The sequence below is a fragment of the Petromyzon marinus genome, chromosome 34 (assembly GCF_048934315.1).
Source record: "Petromyzon marinus isolate PM22_M1 ecotype Great Lakes invasive population chromosome 34, UKy_Petmar_22M1.pri1.0, whole genome shotgun sequence".
NCBI classification, from domain to species: domain Eukaryota; kingdom Metazoa; phylum Chordata; class Hyperoartia; order Petromyzontiformes; family Petromyzontidae; genus Petromyzon; species Petromyzon marinus.
Window position 1 is genome coordinate 4,308,301 of NC_133700.1, and position 19,264 is coordinate 4,327,564.

Sequence of the window (19,264 nt, forward strand, 5' to 3'; positions counted from 1 at the left end):
GGGTCCTCTGGTTTCTCCCTCCACATTAGAAACACGCGTTTAGACTATTTGGCTGCTATAAATTTCCACGTGATAAGCCACTTCGTTGACCTATCATTTGTGGCCAGGTCGCTTCTGAAAAAGAGCTATATAGCTCAGTGGGCATTACTTGGTAAAATAATAAATAGCTTAAAATTTTTAAATAGTTTACTAACCTGCACTGACCAGGATGCTGAAGTACGGTCAGGCGTGCAGAGGCTATTTTCATCCAGCATTGAATTGACAATGGGCTGTACATCATGATAATAGTCATGTCAGGAAAGCCTCACGGAGTCTCAAGAACTCAGGAATACCCTGCATTGCAGAGTTTGGCCAATTTCTACGTAGAGAAGTGCACCGCTGCACGTGGGAAGATATTGGCAAGAGAAGTCCATTCGATGACTCGAATCGGCCACAAACAAAAATCCACCAACAGCTTGGAACATGAAAAAATTCAAGTATAGCGTCAACCGCACAAACCTTTTGCTGCTGCCAGAGGCCAGAGTTAGTCCACCTTGACGGAGTCAACATTTCAAAGGGGTGAAGTTTATAACACAAACTATGCTCGCTAGAGGATACCGGAAACACACAAGGCAGCATCATTGTGATTAGCGCCGGGACGCGGGGGTCGTAACGAGGCGAGGAGATAACCGCGCGTGCACCTTTCCGTTGCTCGTTTTCATCACGGTGACAGTTGACGACTGGGCAGGGCATACTGAGTGATTCATTCATTCACAGCAGCGGCGACAACAGACGTTTTGTTCAATGACAAATGAAGATTTAACATTTGCTTACTCATCCATTTATAGTATCCTTATTTTATATATTTTTTTGTATTCACGGTAACCAACTTCATTGCATGGGATTCACACGGGACCCCGTGCTACCTGTGTCCGGTTGAACGCGGTCTTCTTGAGCAGGCAGGGCCTTGAGGCGGGCCAGTCGTGTCATAAGTCTTGCTCTCACAATCACCTGCATTGACGGCACCACCACCACCACCACCACGATGTTACTTACAGCCGGGACGACTCGTGTATTCAAGTCAAACAATTGACTCAGAATTTTTATTTTATTTGTCGATTTTTCTTTCTTCAATTACTGAGGCCCCTACATCCATCCTCGTGAAGGCAGGAAAATCCCTCACAAGCCAGGGCCAGCGTGGAGCGGTTAATTGTGCTAATAACACCACCGGGCTCTGCTCATTATTCCCCACGTACGCAATAATTGCGAATAAACCAATTGTTGATAAATTAACGTCAAATCACATGCTCGTGATACATGTGCAATTAACTGTACATGTAAGAATAGGTTTACAATATATGCATATTACATGCAAAAAATATGCTGATAGAAAATTACAACACTGCAATACAATATACATGTAAGTGAAAAGAATCAAAAGATACAACATAAATGAGACAAAAAATGCATTCATTCTTAAATTGAGTCGTGACTACAAATTGTGACGATTCATCACATCACCAGGGAAACGCGGGCGGAGGGGAGGGGCGATGGATTAATCATTGCCCGCGTAAAGAGAACCCTTAAAATGGAATTGTCCAAACATCCCAATGCAGCAAACTGCTCAGCAAGAGACGAGATTGCTGAGGCTTTCCGAGATGGAGAAATTAACATTATTACTTTGACGAGTACTTCGCATCAGCACTGCTGCGTAGGCTGTGGCGGTTGTGCCGTACGTATCAGCTCTCCGCTGTGTGTTTTTCCCGGGGTTGTACCACGTGCGGCGTCCTAAACAACGCGTGGTGCAACCTGAAGTCCACGTCGGGCAGGCTGTGCAATGTTCAGGCTTGACTACAGCGCGCTGCCTGGCACGCTCCCCTGCATCCGCCATGTGTCTCGCTCCCTGTACCGTGCCTGACCTTGCGGGCCGCTTGTTGCAACCGCTCCAGCGCGCGCTGGCGGAGAGGCCAAGGATCGTTCGCGAGGACATCCATGCCGGGCGGCACAGGCAGCTCCTGCACGTACAGCGCAATGCAAGTTGGACGGTTTGCAATGAAAGGTAGGGGTGCGAAAAGGTGCAGCCCTGCAACCGCTTAGCCTACGCCGCTGCTTGCCGAAGGGCATCCAATCGGGCGAGCTCAAACATCCCCCTCTGGAGGGTATTTGGCCTGCTCTTCCATGCCGGCCAGATGCCGCGGAAGAGGTGGGAGTGCCCACACTTTACCCCACCACACGTGGCCTGCTGATCGACTTACAGTGGTGTACCGGTACGTACCGCTGGGCGGACAGAGAAGGGGTGGAATGAAATAAACTTGCAACATATTATCAACTGCCATGCCGAGAGATCTAAATGGACCGGCAAACCCCTGGATCGCAAGTGCGATGCGCTAACTGTTACACCGTGGCAGCAGCATCCCTAAAGAATCTAAATTTGACTATATCTCTAGACGTGGTACAGAAACAGCGAGACATGCCCATGTAGAGAGTAGGAAGAAGGGGTTTTGCAAAGCAGGAAATCATGGATAGAATTATTGCCAGATAGGGAAGTATGGTGACAATGTGGTAGAACTGGTGGGGGAACTGGAGTATTTTGATTCAACGGAAACACAAAACAAACTATCAACTCGCTGCACTTGAGACACCAAACGTAATCACGGGCAGCTGAAACACCGATATAAACCCAGGGTGTTAGTCCCCTGAGCCACGCAGCCGCCCCACAGTCCCACGATCCTAACCACCCTTGAAGCAGCTGGGAGTCTTTGTCCCGGAACCGTGAGCGATGGCACCTGCGAGATGAGGCGGCAGGAACGGTGTGAGGTCAACACCGTCTCGACGCTTGGTTGCGCGAGCACACCAACGTGCTCCCCTCGGCTCCGCTGGGGGGGAGAAAGGAAGCAGAACGCGGGATGAGGGGCAGAGTGCGGCGGGTTCAGAGGTTAGACAATAAGGGTCAGAGGAGATATGACAGGGGTTAGAGGTAATGAGGTTGTGTGGCATTAATGGCTTTGGAGATGATGACACCCTGATCTTGAGAGATCACGGTGATTGTAGAGCGGATGCACCATCGCAGCGCAGGCAGTGCGGTGTCGGGAATGGAGGGGGGACTGCGCGGCTCATTGGCCAAGCCGCAGAACGCGGCCCCACCGCCTGTGTGGCAGCGCCACGTCCCCCATCAAGGCGAGCGGCGCTCGCGACCGGAGGAGGCAAGGGGCACGACCGCCCGCCCGCGGCGGTCGCGTGCGCTAAACGAGGGCTGCGGCGCAGGGCTTCCCGTGAATCCCGTGTCCCGGCCGTGACCTCGCACCGGCAGCAAAAGAGGTGGCGCAGAACGCGGCGGTGATATCAATCCTATAGTGGGTGGTACAGAACGGAGGGCTTATCGATGCACCGGGTCGCGTGGCTCGCTGGGGCATTGGCAGAAAAGGTGAGCCTTCTTCAGCATCTAGGCGCTTCCCTTCAGGTGGGTTCACAAATAAGCGATCAGTTGGGCAACTTGGTTGCAAGCAACTCAATCCATCTCTGCTGTGAGCAACCGGTTGTGCAATAGTTTGCAACTGGTTGCTCACAGCAGAGACGGATTCTGCTCAGCGATTTCTAGCAACATATTTAAACACGTGCCACAAGGCTACGATTGGTCGTGACCAATCCTAATGCGGTTTAATTCGCCGTTGTAAAGAGGCAACACATCCACGCGAATATGATCACCAATAACAACAATAACAACAAGAGAATGCTCTCAGGATTCTTGTGCATTACAACACCATCGGCAATTAATGTAGCGATTGATTAAAAGAACTGGCAGCGCCACGAGAGCCAGTCATCGCGATTACCAGAACAAACTACGAGGGCAAAAGACACACGCAGACGCTTCCTAACGAGGGAACATTGCTGCGCAACCAATCGCTCAGGAGTGCAACCGCCGTGAGCCATCGGTGGCGCTTCAAGGATTGCACACACCTCACCTGGTACTCCAGCACCGCCACTCGCAGTGCCTCCGCGAGTTCCCATTTCTCCCGAGATGACAGCGGCTCGCTGCCCAGGTGAACCTGCCTGCACACCCGCAGACACACGCACACACGCGCAGACAGACACACGCACACACGCGCAGACAGACACATGCACACACGCGCAGACAGACACACGCACACACGCGCACCATGTGCAGAGGTACCGTGTGGCCGTTTGTTGAGAACTACTCTTTGTGTTTAGTTTGTTGTCCTATCCCGCACCTCTGATTACAACGGTTGGCTACGTACGGTGTGAAAGAAGTTCAACATACATACATACATACATGCCGACTGTGGGACAAGAGCTGTTAGCGAGTACCCGTTAAGTCCGGGACAGCATATGGGGGGAGGAGGGAGAGTGGTTCAATGTGGCAAGCAACATTCCGGGCTAACTTTTGTCTCTCTGTTGCCGGTGTTTGCACATAACACAATGTTAATTGTTATTATTCATCCCCATGGTCTGCCAAGTGGGAGAGCAATGAAATAATTATACTGATGATTTCGGCTTGTAACACGCAGAGTATTCGCTCACTCTCGTAGAGAGAGAGAGAACAAATGGGAGGTGCAGTCCTCTATGTGTGACGGTGTTATCGGCCAATAAGTGTTTACACGTGGGAGGAGGCCGGAACACCCGAGGAAAACCCACACGGGTGCGAGGGGGAGACACTCTATCCCATACAGATGGAACAGATGGGGTCCACATGTTTGCTGTACTGCCTTCTCCTGGCAAGCCAGGGTCATGGTTACCTCCTTGATGCCCACAACATCCGTGCGGTGACCCACCGACCCCCGCTGCTTCCACAACGCTGAATCACGGGTCACGTGCATAGCCACCACCACCACCACCACCACCGCCCGGGTACAGGTGGCTGTGGGCTCTGTTGGTGATGTCCCCAGGCTGGTGGATAATGCCCTGAGAGGGGGGTGGAATGCTCACCAGCGCAGCATGTTGGCTCGCTCCTCCCTGGTGAATCTCGCTACTTTCTGCAGGAAGAGCGCTTCGGCCGCATGCCGAGACCCCTGCCCGCCTCCTCCTCCTCCTCCTCCTCGCTCCGCTGGAACCGCGGGGCGGGAGGGAGAAGAGCGAGGCAGGCTGTCTCACAAACAGAAATATTCAACGGACTTCGACGTACGTGACACAAGACAATCATACGGCGTCATTTTGGAGAACACCGTGTAAGTAACACGATAAATGAGGAGACAATATTGCTCCCTCACGTATCTGTCCCTCCACAGTTTTCCCACTCCGTGCAAACACAAGGCATTCTGGGGGCACGTAGTTTGAGCGGCATTGGTTCCGTACAAGCACTATCTACGTCGAAAATGGCCTAGAGTTTGCTTGTCATTCAACCAGGTGTGTTGTGGACGTTTTGCTTCTGCCTGGTATTCACGTTGGAAAATAATCTGACATCCGTAACAAACTCCTGCACTGACTGTCCCCGTAAATTGCGGCGCAGCACTTCCCGACATTTCATTTTTACGACCGGTTGAGTGAACATTATGATTGGCTGGCGCAAGACTTACGGACGCGCTCGGTGCGTCTCGCTGCGCGGATGCGCGTCGTGCGACGCGGAGTGCGCCGTGAGGTCGAGCCCCCTGCACCTTTGTCACCGATTCGGTGCGACGCTGCGAGTTGACTCACAGAGGCTCTTTAGGGCAACTCTATCTCAATACTGAACAAGAGGGAAGAGGTCCCGGGGGATGGAAGGTGCCTGGATTAGCAGGTGAGAGATTAAGTTTACGAGTGGGTGTTGGCGTCAGAAGAATTAGCTTGTACGTAAGTGGGTGGATGGGGGGGGGGGTGGATGATTAATTTGCTGAGTGAGTGAACCTATACGTGAGTAAGTTGGGTGTGAGCGAGTGATGAGTATTCCACGAGCATATGTGTGACACATTGTGGGTGATACGTACCTTACATTGCTCACTCACAACTCCTCATTAGGACCATATCTCAGCTGTGCTCAAGTCTCTGCATTGGCTTCCAATTCAAACCCGCACCGAGTTTAGGCTTCTCCGACTCGTGTTCACGACTTTAAACAGGCAAACTCCACCATACATCCAGGAGTTGATTTAGCCACACATTCAGCAATACGCTCCACTGAGATCTCTGAGATGCGGCGTTGCATGCCCTACTCAGCTGACCGCAGTGCTGGCACCAAATCTGGAGTGACCACCAGGATGTTGTCCGCGTGGGCGCCCGGCCTCTGGAGTTCCCTGCTCTTATAGGTCAGGGACTCTCAGTCGATGGAGACTTCTAAGTTCTGGCTGAAGAGCCCACCAGGCGTTTAACGAAGCCCCCTTCTCTCTCTCTCTAGTTCTCTATCCGGTCTCTTGAGTCTTTCTCTCCCCGGTTACTTCTCACTTACCTTCCTCGTTTATTCGCAAGCCATTCTGCAATACATTGTTTAACGGTGCCGTATAAATCTAAATTATTATTTTATTGGCGATTATGAGATGCACTTTTGTCCCCTGTATTAAAAGCAAAAGTTGGGGGTGCATCTTGACAGAATACGTTGGTCTTCTGGAAGACGCGTTTTGATTTGGTTGTTCAGAATCATCTTCTGAAAGACGGTTCTCCATGGCAATACATGCCCACCCAAAGGATGGAAGGCCACCAGCATGGATTCATAATCATCTTCCAGAAGATACTTATCCTGATTTTAAAGCAACACATCCATAATCCTCTTGTGAAGATGCCTTTGACGATTATAAAACAGCCTTTTATTCTCAGTGTCCACTCCATATTCCGTTTCTTTAGATTCTACACACGTGCTTCCCATTTCCCTTGGATGTGGACAAATATGGATTGAAACAAAAATGATTTATCCAAAGTTTTAGGTGCATCTTGCTTTGCAGAGTGTCTTGTAATCCATGGAGTATGGTATACTGTGGTTATGTGTAGATTTGAGTGTTTGGGATTGACGATCGGTGATTAGTGATGCGTTTTAGGTGGTGTGTTATTGGTGATTGACAAGGTCGTGATGGCCGAGTATTGTTTTGGTCTTCTGGTGTACTGTATATTGCATGTGATTATACGACGAGAAAAGTATTTTGGTCCATTTGATCATAAATTAAGTGTGTGATTGTAGGATGGGTGACTGTCTGAGTGGTGTGTGATGATCTGGAACAGTGGTAGATGAGTGATAGGTGGCAGCCTATACAATTATGGATATGTTATATGTGCTGGTTTGGTACTGGTTGGTCGTCAGGTGCGTACCATCCCGGAGATCTGTTGCATGGGATCGGTCGGGCTGCTCACGAAGGATGCGACTCACAGCGAACACGGTGTCCAGGCGCGGCGGCACGCCCAGACTCGCCCCTCCTGCAACCACCCCGCTCATCGATCCCTGCAACGTCTCACACACACACACACAGCTCTGATCTGCTGGCAGGCAGGGCATGAACTACGTGGGACCACTACATCTAAGCGAGCCGCAGTCTCCACAGCAAGTAAGGTCAAGAGGTCTTCGTGGCAGATGCTGATCATGCTACTACACTACATTGTCACTAAGTTGTTTCTTTCTGCAGATGAATAAGCCCTCGTTTTTAATTCAACCCAAGAGCTCATGCAGGGAAGCCCCGCCGGTGTAGCTGTTGAAGTATATCTTAGCTGTATGAAGTGACAAGCTCAAGAGGTCATGACAACCAATATCACCGACATCCATCAGGCCTCCACAGAGGATATTGAAAGGCTCAAATGACCTCGAGATCCACAGGTAACATTGCTAATTCCATCTTGCCATACGAAAGAAGAAGTCAATTCCATGAATTCCACCGCACACCATCATTGCTTTCCTCCTTTTCTAGTAACTCGCACAGCTGCTGCGCAGTCAGTACCTGACCTGTAGCCATTTTGCTCTTAAATTAGCCTACTACGCTACAATCTGGTTTAATGTCTTCCACTGGTGGTAGGCATTTGGGTACCACTCCAATGCCTCTCTTGGTAACCTGCCCTCCTCCTTCCCGCACATATACTTTGGCCATTGCAACCTCCTCTTCCTGATTCCTGATATCTGCATTACTCGCTTTTCACTTTCTGGAGTGAACCTCCCACTAATTTATCGTATCCTTTTATAAAATTCCTAACATCCTCCGCATACACCCATGTCAACAGCTTATTTTCTAGTCGCTTTGAAGAAGTCCAGTTCTCTGGCCCAAAGTGACTCCAGCCTCAAACACTTAACAGTGATGCTAACCTCTCCACTCTTGCAACGTTGTTTATACAGCCCATCAAAACAACACTTTGCCAACAAAATACGTCTCTTGACCACATTCTCACAACCCTCTGTAGTATGCACATTACTTCCTAAATACATAAAGCTATCTATTTCTTTTCACATGTTCACCTTCAATGGTAAATAGGAGTGTTTTTTGATGATACTATTTCGTCGAATTTTAACCTGACCCATAGGGGAGGTGGCATGGTCTAACGGTAGCGAGTTCTTTGCAGGTTGCGGAGTTTCTCTGTTCCGATCCAGCGGCCACCCTGATTAACACCTCGGGTGTTATGAACCGTGAACATACTACGAGCCATGTCCTCGCTCTCAGTAATTCGCAAGAGAGTAGGCCATTGTGTGGCAGCGCCATGATCAAAATTTGTCAACAAGTAATCCGTAAATTACTCAATTGGGATTATACACAGCAACTGTAAAAACCTGGCAGGACCCTCCTGATCAAGAAAAACTCACGAGACTCAGTGAGGTTCGCCTAGGTAAACAACTAGATCAATAACACGAGTAAAAAAAAACACATTTTATTTGATGTTTTACTGCTATCAGTTCTGAGTCGCTGTGGCAAGTTTCCATGACATTCAATGTATTCCTCCGCATTACTTGACCTAAATAGATTTTCCTCTAGAGCGCCTATAGATGCTTCAGGTAGTCAGATGCTAAATATATACAAATTCTCGTCTCGACACCTGTAATAACGGAACGGTATACCAATGCACAAACGCTACAGGGAGATCTGCGCTTTAGCAGCTGCTGATGTTATGTCTCACACACACACAAACAGGCTCAGTGGCACTGCTCAATGTCACAATCACGCAACGAGACAATGTCTCCGCCTGATAAAGACCGCTTGTGCTGCGATTGAAACGTCGTGGGTTTATTGCTTTGATCATTTTCAATTTATTTAAAAAAAAAATTCTATCCATGTGACTTTACCGAAAGAACCAAGAATATGAACAGCATACCGCTGCTTATAAGTAACCTGCATGGCACTCCAATGTCCTTGGTCGTCCGACAAATACATATTGCCAAGTAAGAGTTGTGCAGCAAATGGAAATGTGGCACGCAAGGTTATTCAACTTCATTAGGATGGCACTTTTGTTGCAAGGGCATTATTAGAACGTATAACCAAGTCTTTTCAGACGAGGAAATGAGACCTTGAATCGATTGCTTACGATGGTAATATCGTCACCTGTTTTTTTTTGTACAGAAAAAAAACCCCCCATTGAGTCTCAAGACTATTTTCAGGAGAGTCATGCGATTGCGAAGTCAAGAAAATTCATTTTTTTAACAAGATTTTTTCACGTGAAATTGAACCCAAGTGCCTGGAAATCCCATAAATCTACGTGATTCATGCCAGCCTTCGTAGGCGCCCGGCACTTACCCCAAAAGTCGGAAAAGGCTCTACGGGGGATCTTTAGGTCTTTGTTTTGTACATGCGCCCGAGTGTTCGCTGGGGTGGTATGACGTACACTGCGGTGGGAGGAGAGTTGACCGAGGCGGCGAGTTCTCCGTGCCTGTGGACCCTGGGAAGCGGTTGGGCTGGGAACCGCTTTGCTGCTCCGATCCTCCTTGGCTGCCCGCACACGACTACACATACACGATACGGCATTCATCCCGGGGGCACGGGAAAGGGTAAATGTAATTTCATGCTCAGGCCACTCTTAGCAGAAGGGCCTCCAACTTGCCGATTGTCTCTTCTTACCTGCTGCACCATGGCCAAAGGCAACACTCTGGCTTGTAGCATTCTCGGCACATGTCTCGATTATTGCAACGCCACCCTCACTGGAACGTGGGTAAAAATATCTCAAGAAACGACGGCGGCTTCAGAGCGACCTGTCTTGCGCTGTGTCCTGGGCGTTAGGTGCTCATGCAGCTTCCATAGCTTCGCTGAACACGTTGCGCCAACTCATTTATAATAATTTTCATTTGGAAGGCGCGTTTCATCCGTAGATCCCAATGTGCCATGGGTACAGTACAACATCGCTATCCTGTGACACCGAGTTCTCTTCCAAGGTCACACCACTCCACCCTTCTCACTCTACCGACCATGGAAAATCGGCGCGTCCTACGGAGCACATCTAACAGACGGCTGATTGTACCCAGAACCAGCACCGGCCTGGCTTCGCGGTGTTTCCGGGTAGCTGCACCGGCAACAGCAGCCGTCTGGAACGCTCTCTCTCCCACTGCACATTCGTTGCATCAAAGCTTTATCCACCTTTTAGCAGCAGCTCAAGGCTCACTTCTTCAGGCTCTCACCTCTTCAGGCTGACATGTGAGGCGCTTTGCGTTTTGGCTCCACACCTCCAAATTCTCAAGCGAACAATGCGTCCGATTCAGAACGTATGTGCATTATTAATTGTTGTTGCTTGTCCAGCGTGCTAACCATTACACCACGGACGCATTCAAATGCAACCTTTTGAAAGGAAGAGACAACCTTAGTAAAATACTATACAGGTGTGCGTGATGAAATACGTCACGATACATTTATGAGCGTGTCAGTGGTACCAGCAGGTGAGCAAGAGACAGGTGCACTGAGTCTTGGCTCGGTGTCTCCGAGTTTGCCATTGAACAATACATCTGCTTCGCGAAAGGTGTGCGTGTTCTGAAACATTTTCAGATCTTTCACGTATTACGCGCGTCTCTCACCGCGCGTGCGTTCCGGGCGTGCTCGTCCCTGTCACGGTGCACTCGAGCGGCTGGGCGTTGAACTGCGATACGAGCAGTGAGAGCGTGGCGCGGGCCGTGCAGAACTCGCGCGGGGAGAACCGCACCGCCAAGCGCGTCTCCCCGTGGGCCGGGATCAACCCTACGATGCAACGGCGCGCACACGCAACACACGCGTCCCGCGTCAGACGCCGCTGCACCCTCCTCAACGCGGGCAAAGCAGAGCGCCGTTACACCACAGCACCTCTTCCGATTTATCATTATTGTCATTGTTATCGCACGCTCGTCTTGCCGAGCCAGGCGGATAACTGCCGCTTCATCATCGGTGCAGGGGGAGGGCCTCGAGACCACCGTCGAGTCCGGCCAGGGGCCACTCGTCGACAATGTGCGACCCGGTGTGTCGCTGACCACATCCCGTTGGCCCCAGGCTTGGAGGTCGGCTGCACGCGAACCCTGGCCGGTAGGGAACATGCTGAGCAGGGCCCGTGACCAGCGTGGCAGGAATATAAACGGCGGCATCGGCGATGAGAAAGAATTGGGATCGGCATTCTGGTTGCGCTCCCCGTCGGTACTGGGACCTGTCTGGGGGGAGCTAACAATCCAATCTCACGGACCGCATTCTTCAATGAATCTCAATCGCTTTGCCAACCAATAACCTCGGCGAAGTGCCACCCTGAGAATTATGAACAATTGGGCCGGCACTATGAGTTCTTCAACTTAACATTGAGGCTCTTGTCGGTTGCCAAGCACAGCCAAACCAGTGACCTCTTCCAATGGCCACCAACACAGCGGGTACTATGGCCGCTCAACAGTCAATAACAACTTAACAAATAGTAGTTTGTTGCAGCCGATAATATGAATCATAATAGATTTAATGTTAGGCCACATGCTGATCTAACCAAATTATTATGGCTGTCAGGTGGAGGTTGGTTGCACGACCTAAATGTGGCCCGATTGTTAAGCGACCTGACCCAAAATCATTCAATAAATATGTTTGGTCATCTGGTGTAGATTCATTGTGAAGAAAGCAGGAACATCTGGGACCCGAGAGGCTTTGGGACCAAACCTCCACTCACGGTTTGCACCGGGCAGCTCGTGTCAAGCCAATCTCTTGAAACGTTCTGTGGGTGCAACCAAGGCTGGAGGGCTTGCAACAAGGGTGCACCCGTACACATGGTGACAAAAGACCTCTGAATGCAGCCTAACCTAACCTACACTTACATTAAGCTTCATTTAAGGAAAGATACAATGCAAAAAAAACACTTAAAATGTAGTCCGCGTGTCCGAGGCTGTCCCAAGTGATTTTAAAGCTTGGTTAATGAACAAATACACTTTAAAATCACAGCCGAGTGCTTCAATACAGAAGTCCAGTTAATGCTGCATTATAAACTGTGGGAGTGATGTCACAGCAACATTACCGGAGTGCAAAAATAGCCTGACCTTGATTTAAAAATGGTCTATTCCCCCCCCCCCCCCCCCCCCATTAACGAAACTTTCAACTCATGATAGACAGCCCAGGACATCCAGTCAAGGCGCGTATCTACAAGCGCCTTTTATTTATGGCAGCTTTTAGGCCACCGTCCACCCATTCCGGCCTACATGTTTGCCAGGCAAAGGCGTGCCCTGCTCCCCGGTGTGGTCAGTAGGCAAAAGTGTGGGCGGTACGAGTAGTCAGAGGAGAGGGATAGAGAACAAACGTTAATAAGACCACAGACTCCTATTTATATTTTGGACATTTGGACCTTTGTTTATCGCCAAATGACCCGGAATTCGATAAATCTGCTCAAATCTCAAGAGGCTAAACAGATGTGAGCATGGAGAGTGCTTGGATGGGTAATCACCACGTATAAAGCAGATGTTGTAGGCTGCTGTTGCTGCTGCATTACCAAGCCTCACTGACCAGCACGGTTAATTGTGTCCAATTAACACAAATGACCCTATAGCATGGGGACGCCCTCATCCAGCAGTGGATTTGCAAAAGGACTGTGTCTAGTACATGCACACGGAGACCTTAAGCCTATTGGTGGGTATGGGCCCCAGTGCCGTTCCTAGAGAAGGGGATACACGCAGGGTGAGATACGCGGGGCCTGGGTGAGACACACACGGGGCCTGGGTGAGACACGTGGGGCCGGGTGAGACAACTGGAGCAGGGTAAAGACACACAGCGTCTGAGTACGGCCGCTGTAAAGGACCTGCCCAAAGTCACTGTGAAAGGCTGCACCACACCCCATTGGCGAGCTTCCGTACGCGGGAAAGAGTTAGTCACCTGAGCTGGGCGTGACCGTGATCGCCGGGTTGGGCTGCGTGATGGACACCTGGAACTCAAAATCGATGGGGCAGCTGCAGCGCAGGGGAATGGCAACTTCACGGCTGTTGAGACACAACGCACGCACGGCGACGCAATGAAGCATGGCGACACAAAGCACGCAGCGACGAAGGGAAGGAAACACGGCAACACCGCATGTGCGGGGGACGCACGAGCACGGACATGACGCAACACTTCCCCGTGCGTAAGATACACGCGCAGTGACACGACAAAACACAATACGCGGGGATATCACACAACACAGGAACACAACGCAGCGGTGCGACATAAAAAGGATAAGACACAACACGGAAACGTAGGAGCACAACATACACAGCAAAACAGACAGAAATACATGGGGCAGTAACCCATTCAAGCAATGCCCAGGCTTAGCTTCCGAGATCTGAAGAGATGAAATACATTACGGGTGATTTGTTCATTAGCGCACTAAGAAATAGACGCCGGCAGACACGCAAAAGCACATACAAATAGACGCACACATTAGGCATGCACGCTTACACCCATGTGCTTAAACGCACATGTGCTAATCACACTGGTACGATGTACGTAACAATGCTTTTTTATTTTACAAAAGTATTATATTGTCAATCTTGGACAAAAACATTTTTGAACGTGGGCATTAATATGATTAAGCTGTGCGAAACGTTGCCGTGATTTTTTTCTTGTGAAAACATTTAAAAGTATCCTTGGATTGACGAATATAATATATAGCGGGTACGGCAATAATTAGCCTGTTGGCTTTGTTTAAAAATACAGCAGGGCTACGAACTCATTGACACGGGGAGAACACTAACAATGTTTATCAAAGCAAAGCAGCATCTGTGGCTATAACAGAAAGATGAAGACTAATGTCTCATGCATTTACAGAATATTACAATTATTCAGACTCGCGTGTTTATGAATACATCTACAATAGGTTATGTGAGTGCAGGTAACAGGGTTTTATGATTTAGAATGCCTGTACTCAACAGCGTGGACCAGAATCTCATATTGACAAATGCTCAATTTAGTCTAGATACTTTTACGTGTAAACGTTAATTTGCGTTTCCATCAATCGGCAATGCGGTGATTCACCAAGGGCGACGTGTTTCGGCTGTTTTGCGCAAATGTGAATCTGGCCCTATTACTGTCATCGGCTCAGACCAATTTATCCACTGATGGATGGTCACAGCAAGTCATCACCATCTCTCGATACAATAAAGATAAAGATCCCCTCCTGTATAGCCTCAACAGACTGTTGGGGCAAGTGCTGTTAGTGAGCACCTACGAGAGCCGGCACAGCACACGAGGGGGGTGGGTGGCCAGCACCACGACCTTTATTTTCCTCGTGGCGATGTTTACACGCCGCACCAGGCACTCATTTGAGGCCGAGTCGATCAATGGGAGGCCCAGGACCAGTTCAGACTATCGTCGCTGGTGTTGGCCGAGAGCGGGAATCGAACTCGGGTGGTCAGGTTTGTAGCGCGGGGTGCTGACCGCTGCACAACAAACCGCCTATCACCTGCAGGTGAGCCGATTTCATCGCTCCATTATTTACGGTGCATGCCCTCCCAGCGACGCATCTCATTTCTTGGCTGCCACTCTGTCACCAGTCTTGACCACCGGCCACCGTCCCTTCTGGCAACATGTCCTGCCCAAGCCCACTTAATTTTATTGGCAGCTAACGTGATGTCTCCAACCTGCAATATGTTCAAAAATCCACATGTTGCTCTTTCTGTCTCTGAAGTGTGGTTACAAACGTGCAGCTAGTTGCTCATCATCCACTGCAAACTTCAGAAATTCAACGGAGGTATAGAAGCAATTAATTCAGCCTCACCTGAAGCTGTCGTGTGGTGTTGAAACTTTGATGTAGACACGTAAGTTGATATCCACAAAGACATACGCAAGAAGAGGATCCAAAATATGCATTTCTCCAAGCTTTTGTGCCACTTTTCAGCTTCAGTTAAATTTTCTTCATCGTGTTTCTGATCCACTTGTGACAACTAATAATACGCACCGATTGAAAAAGGCACATTCTTCAGACACACTTGTATGTCACTTGCACGGACCAAACTCGGGACAGTCACGAGCAAAGGGAACGGGCCACATTGACTGTGGCGCGTGGGACAAAACAGACGACCCCGTAGCAGGGGTCATGAACCAGGCCCTAATTGCAATTGCTACGAGGACCAAGACCCCATCCGTCACCTAATACGAAATAACAGCGAGCACACCGCCAGTGCACGACAACACGAACGCCAATTTTTTCACAAGGCGTGGAAGGTTACTCGGCAATGATGAACGTGTGCAATTAAGATGGGATTTGGTTTACTGGCCGTGCCTGTTTAGGGACGCAAATGAGGGCGGGGGACGGGCGGAGGGGGGCCACGCCACAGCAGCAGGCGCATGGCGGCGCTGAGCCGTGCCGCGCGGGGCGATCGCCGATCGATCAGCCCGACCTCCGGAGGAGACCGCTGCCGTCGGCCGCCGCTGGCGGGCCTCGTATCGTCGCCCTACGCACGGCGCGCAACGACGACGAAACCATCACGCGTGCACTCGACATACACACAAGGGCATTGCCCCCTGCACGTGTGTGTGTGGGTTGTTAGATATGGGGAGCGCTAGCGTCGTGGTTAACGCACGGCGGCACGGACCCGGCGTCCCCACTCCGATTCCCGCACACGGCCAATACCTAGTCGCAATTATCTGAACCAGTCCTGGGCCTCCCCTAGATCGACTCGGCCTCAAATAGTATCTGGTGTGATGTTCAAACATCACCACTGGGGAGGCAAGGGCATGGTGCTGGCCACCCACACCCACGTGTGTGCCATGCCGACATTCAAAGGCGCTCGCGAACAGCACTTGCCCCAAAACTCTGTCACGGCTAAAACTGGGGATCTTCATCGTTGTTAGTTAGATGTGGGGCGCAGTGGCGCAGCATTTTCAGCACTGAAACTATCAATTTGTTTTGCCCGAATACAATTTCTGGCGACTGTGTTCTCCATTTCTTGAGACACGTAACATAAATTTCGATTTAAAGCTTTCGTGACTGCAGGGATTCATATTCCGTAACATACTCCGTACAACTGAACTGATAAAGGACCCCAGTGCAGAGCCCTTGTTAATAAGAGTCGGGGGAGACTGAGGGAGGCGTTCCTGAACAAACAAATTCAATTAGAGGTCCAATTTCCTTTTTGTGTGTGTTAGGCCACGTCGCAGTTTTATGCCCAAATTATTGTAATTGAATCCTCCAACACCCGAGAAGTTTATCGCGTTTTCAAAGGTATACGTGCCATCGTACTGATCGAATTATGACCGATAAAGCTACTCACCGATGGCCTGAGACTCTTCATGACTCAATTTAACACCAACGTTAAGCCGGCCGAGTCGCCCCTGACAAAGAGCCTCTGACATCTGATAAGAAGAGCTTTCGCTCAAACCGCGTAGGGTCTCCTCACGCAGTGGGCTGCCTCGGTCGACTGCGCTTCAGATACCCACGTGTCAAGCAGCAGCCCTTCTTCATAGCACGAGAATGTGCCGTGTGCGGATGGGCTATGCAGAAGGGCCACTGCCGAAAAAGTCGCCTATCATAGATTCATCCTCTTAAAGCCACAGGGTCATTGACGAATATGTTGGAGGTTTTTGTTGTTGTTGCCGTCAACGCTACAGTGGGTTCGAAACAGCGTTGGAATAGCTGAGACAGCAGCAGTGGTGAGCGGTCTTAGGGGCCGTCCATAAATGACGTCACGCGATTTTGGACGATTTTTGACCCCCCCCCCTTTGTCACACGGCGTCACAAATAGTCACACCCCCCCTCAAATATGACGTCAAAAACCTCTGCCCCCCCAAAAAAAAAAACATGCTTCAAATCGCTTTAAACTATTGTCATTGTAGTGCGTATTTAATGTGGTGCTGCACTCTGATGTTGTAGGAAAATACATTTATTAAAAAGTCTATTTAATTAAGTAGAACGTGTTGTCTATATTTAAAGTTGCGCATTTTGATGTGACGTCACATTTCTCAACCCCCCCCCCCTCGTCACACATCGTCACAAATATCTGACCCCTCCCCCCCCACCAAGGTGCGTGACGTCATTTATGGACGGCCTTTTTACTGAACATTGCAGGAAAGGTGTTTATCAGAGTTTTTTTGTTTGTTCGTGAATACTATTCTACTTTGGTTCTTTCGGTAAAGTCACGTAGAAAATCAAATCAAATATTAATATAATACGACGTTTCGGTTGCAACACAAGCAACCACCATCAGGTAAGAATGAATGATAAAACACAGACACGGGAACAGCATAGGCAGACACACATGCAGAGAGAGAGACATACACCAAGACAAACAGGTTTGTTTACCGAAACAATCGAATCTAATACTATTCTAACAAAAATAATTCAGACAGCCCGGACATTTAATGGGAGAAGCAGTGTGGGATTATCTCAAAGCAACAAACAGCTAAACGTGAATATCAGCCAGGGTTCTGACTTTGTCCTGGAGACTGCAAGCGAGCATGTGATCGTGTTTGTTCAGGAGCAGACGGATAATGAGGATGGGGACGGGGGAGGAGGAGGCTGTTTGATTAAATGTCACCACGCTGGTCTGTGCGGTTTGGGTAATACAGCGAGAAAGACGCGCGGGAGCGTAGACGGTACCGTACAACAATGGATGTAACTACACTGCCCTCTGCTGCTCGTGCCACAGCCTTGCAGCCTATAGCGCTCAGTTTTTTTTGTGAGCGGTCGTCACCCATCCCAATCATTAATGTATGTAGAACTTATTTTTTTTTCGCGCCGTGTGCAGCCAACCATACTAATCGGACGTACTAAAAACCTAAAGCCAGATGGTGAGATACTGTATTAACATCCACGATGTTGTATAAAGCCGGGCGGTGATGGCTCTGCTGCACGTGGCCTGTAATCCAGCGCTGTAGAGGCAACGAGGGTTGGTGCACCATCGCACGAATGTTGAGGTGCCATCTACCCTTGCTTGCCAGGAGAGGGCGGTACAGAAAAAGGTGGACTCCACCTGTTCCACCGACATGGGATAGAGTGTTACCCCCTCGCATGCATGCGTTTTCTCTGGGTGCTCCCGGGTTTCCTCCCACACGTGAAGACTCATTAATTGGCTAATAACATCTTAATATATAGACAACCACAGAGCTCGGACACATGTCGGTGTCAGATCCCCATGTGCCTGCTGCCTTTGCACTCGTCTGTAGTAACATCTCGCACCTCTGAGAAGCCTCTCTCTTCGAGAGTGAGCTAATACTGTGGGGCGGCGAGTTACAAACTGAAATTATTATCCTTATCCGACAAAAGGAAGAATCAATAGCAAGGCACGGCAACATCAAAGGCACGGGCTCTGATGACCTCTTGATCGTGTCACTCTATACAGCTGAGGTGCAGCTTAATTGGTACAAATGCAGTGCTTCTCAGCTCGAGAGTATGAGTTTAACTCCTGCGTAGTCAATTCAGTTGACTCCATCATCATGATTTGCCCATGGTCGGCAAAGTGAGCTCCAACTGGTGAGAGTAGATCAATTGCTAAGGAGCCAGCAATGATTGCAAAATTACTAGTCCATGGCACAGCAGCATTGCATTTCCACGAAAAGACACAAGCAACCAACGTATTTTTGTTTCACTATTGCTCTTTTTATAAGTCCACTTTCTGATCCTACTCGCAGTGTGGGAATATTTAAATCATACATTGAGGGAATATAAAAAAAACAACGTAGGGCCCGAGCCTCGGGAATTGTATCCAATCTTTCTGGAAACTTTTATAATCATTCATTCAATCGAGGGAGGTCGGCATCACTCCCACAGCGCGGGGCGTCACGCATCAGATGGGCCCGTCTCATTTTCACACGAGCAGCAGCAGCCCTTGAGCAGCCATTTCATTTTGACGTCCCCCGCACGTGCGGCGGACGTCACGTGCGGGGGACGTCACGTGCGGGGGACGTCACGTACGGGGGGGGGGGACGTCACGTGCGGGGGGGGACGTCACGTGCGGCGGGGGACGTCACGTGCGAGGGACGTCACGTGCGAGGGACGTCAAGTGCGGGGGACGTCACGT

At 49.7% G+C, this 19,264-nt stretch overlaps 1 protein-coding gene across 1 annotated transcript in view; it reads right to left on the reverse strand.

Moving 5' to 3' along the window:
- Positions 1–19,264, reverse strand: part of CFAP221 (cilia and flagella associated protein 221) — a 62,248-nt gene that overhangs the window by 26,582 nt on the left and 16,402 nt on the right. The window contains exons 6-14 of the mRNA XM_032965451.2: positions 13,149–13,252; positions 10,865–11,024; positions 9,688–9,805; positions 7,204–7,333; positions 4,924–5,041; positions 3,942–4,029; positions 2,766–2,855; positions 1,899–1,994; positions 906–990 (exon numbers count right to left, since the gene is read on the reverse strand). Coding sequence (XP_032821342.2) covers positions 906–990; positions 1,899–1,994; positions 2,766–2,855; positions 3,942–4,029; positions 4,924–5,041; positions 7,204–7,333; positions 9,688–9,805; positions 10,865–11,024; positions 13,149–13,252 — 989 coding nt within the window. The remainder of the gene's footprint in view (positions 1–905; positions 991–1,898; positions 1,995–2,765; positions 2,856–3,941; positions 4,030–4,923; positions 5,042–7,203; positions 7,334–9,687; positions 9,806–10,864; positions 11,025–13,148; positions 13,253–19,264) is intronic.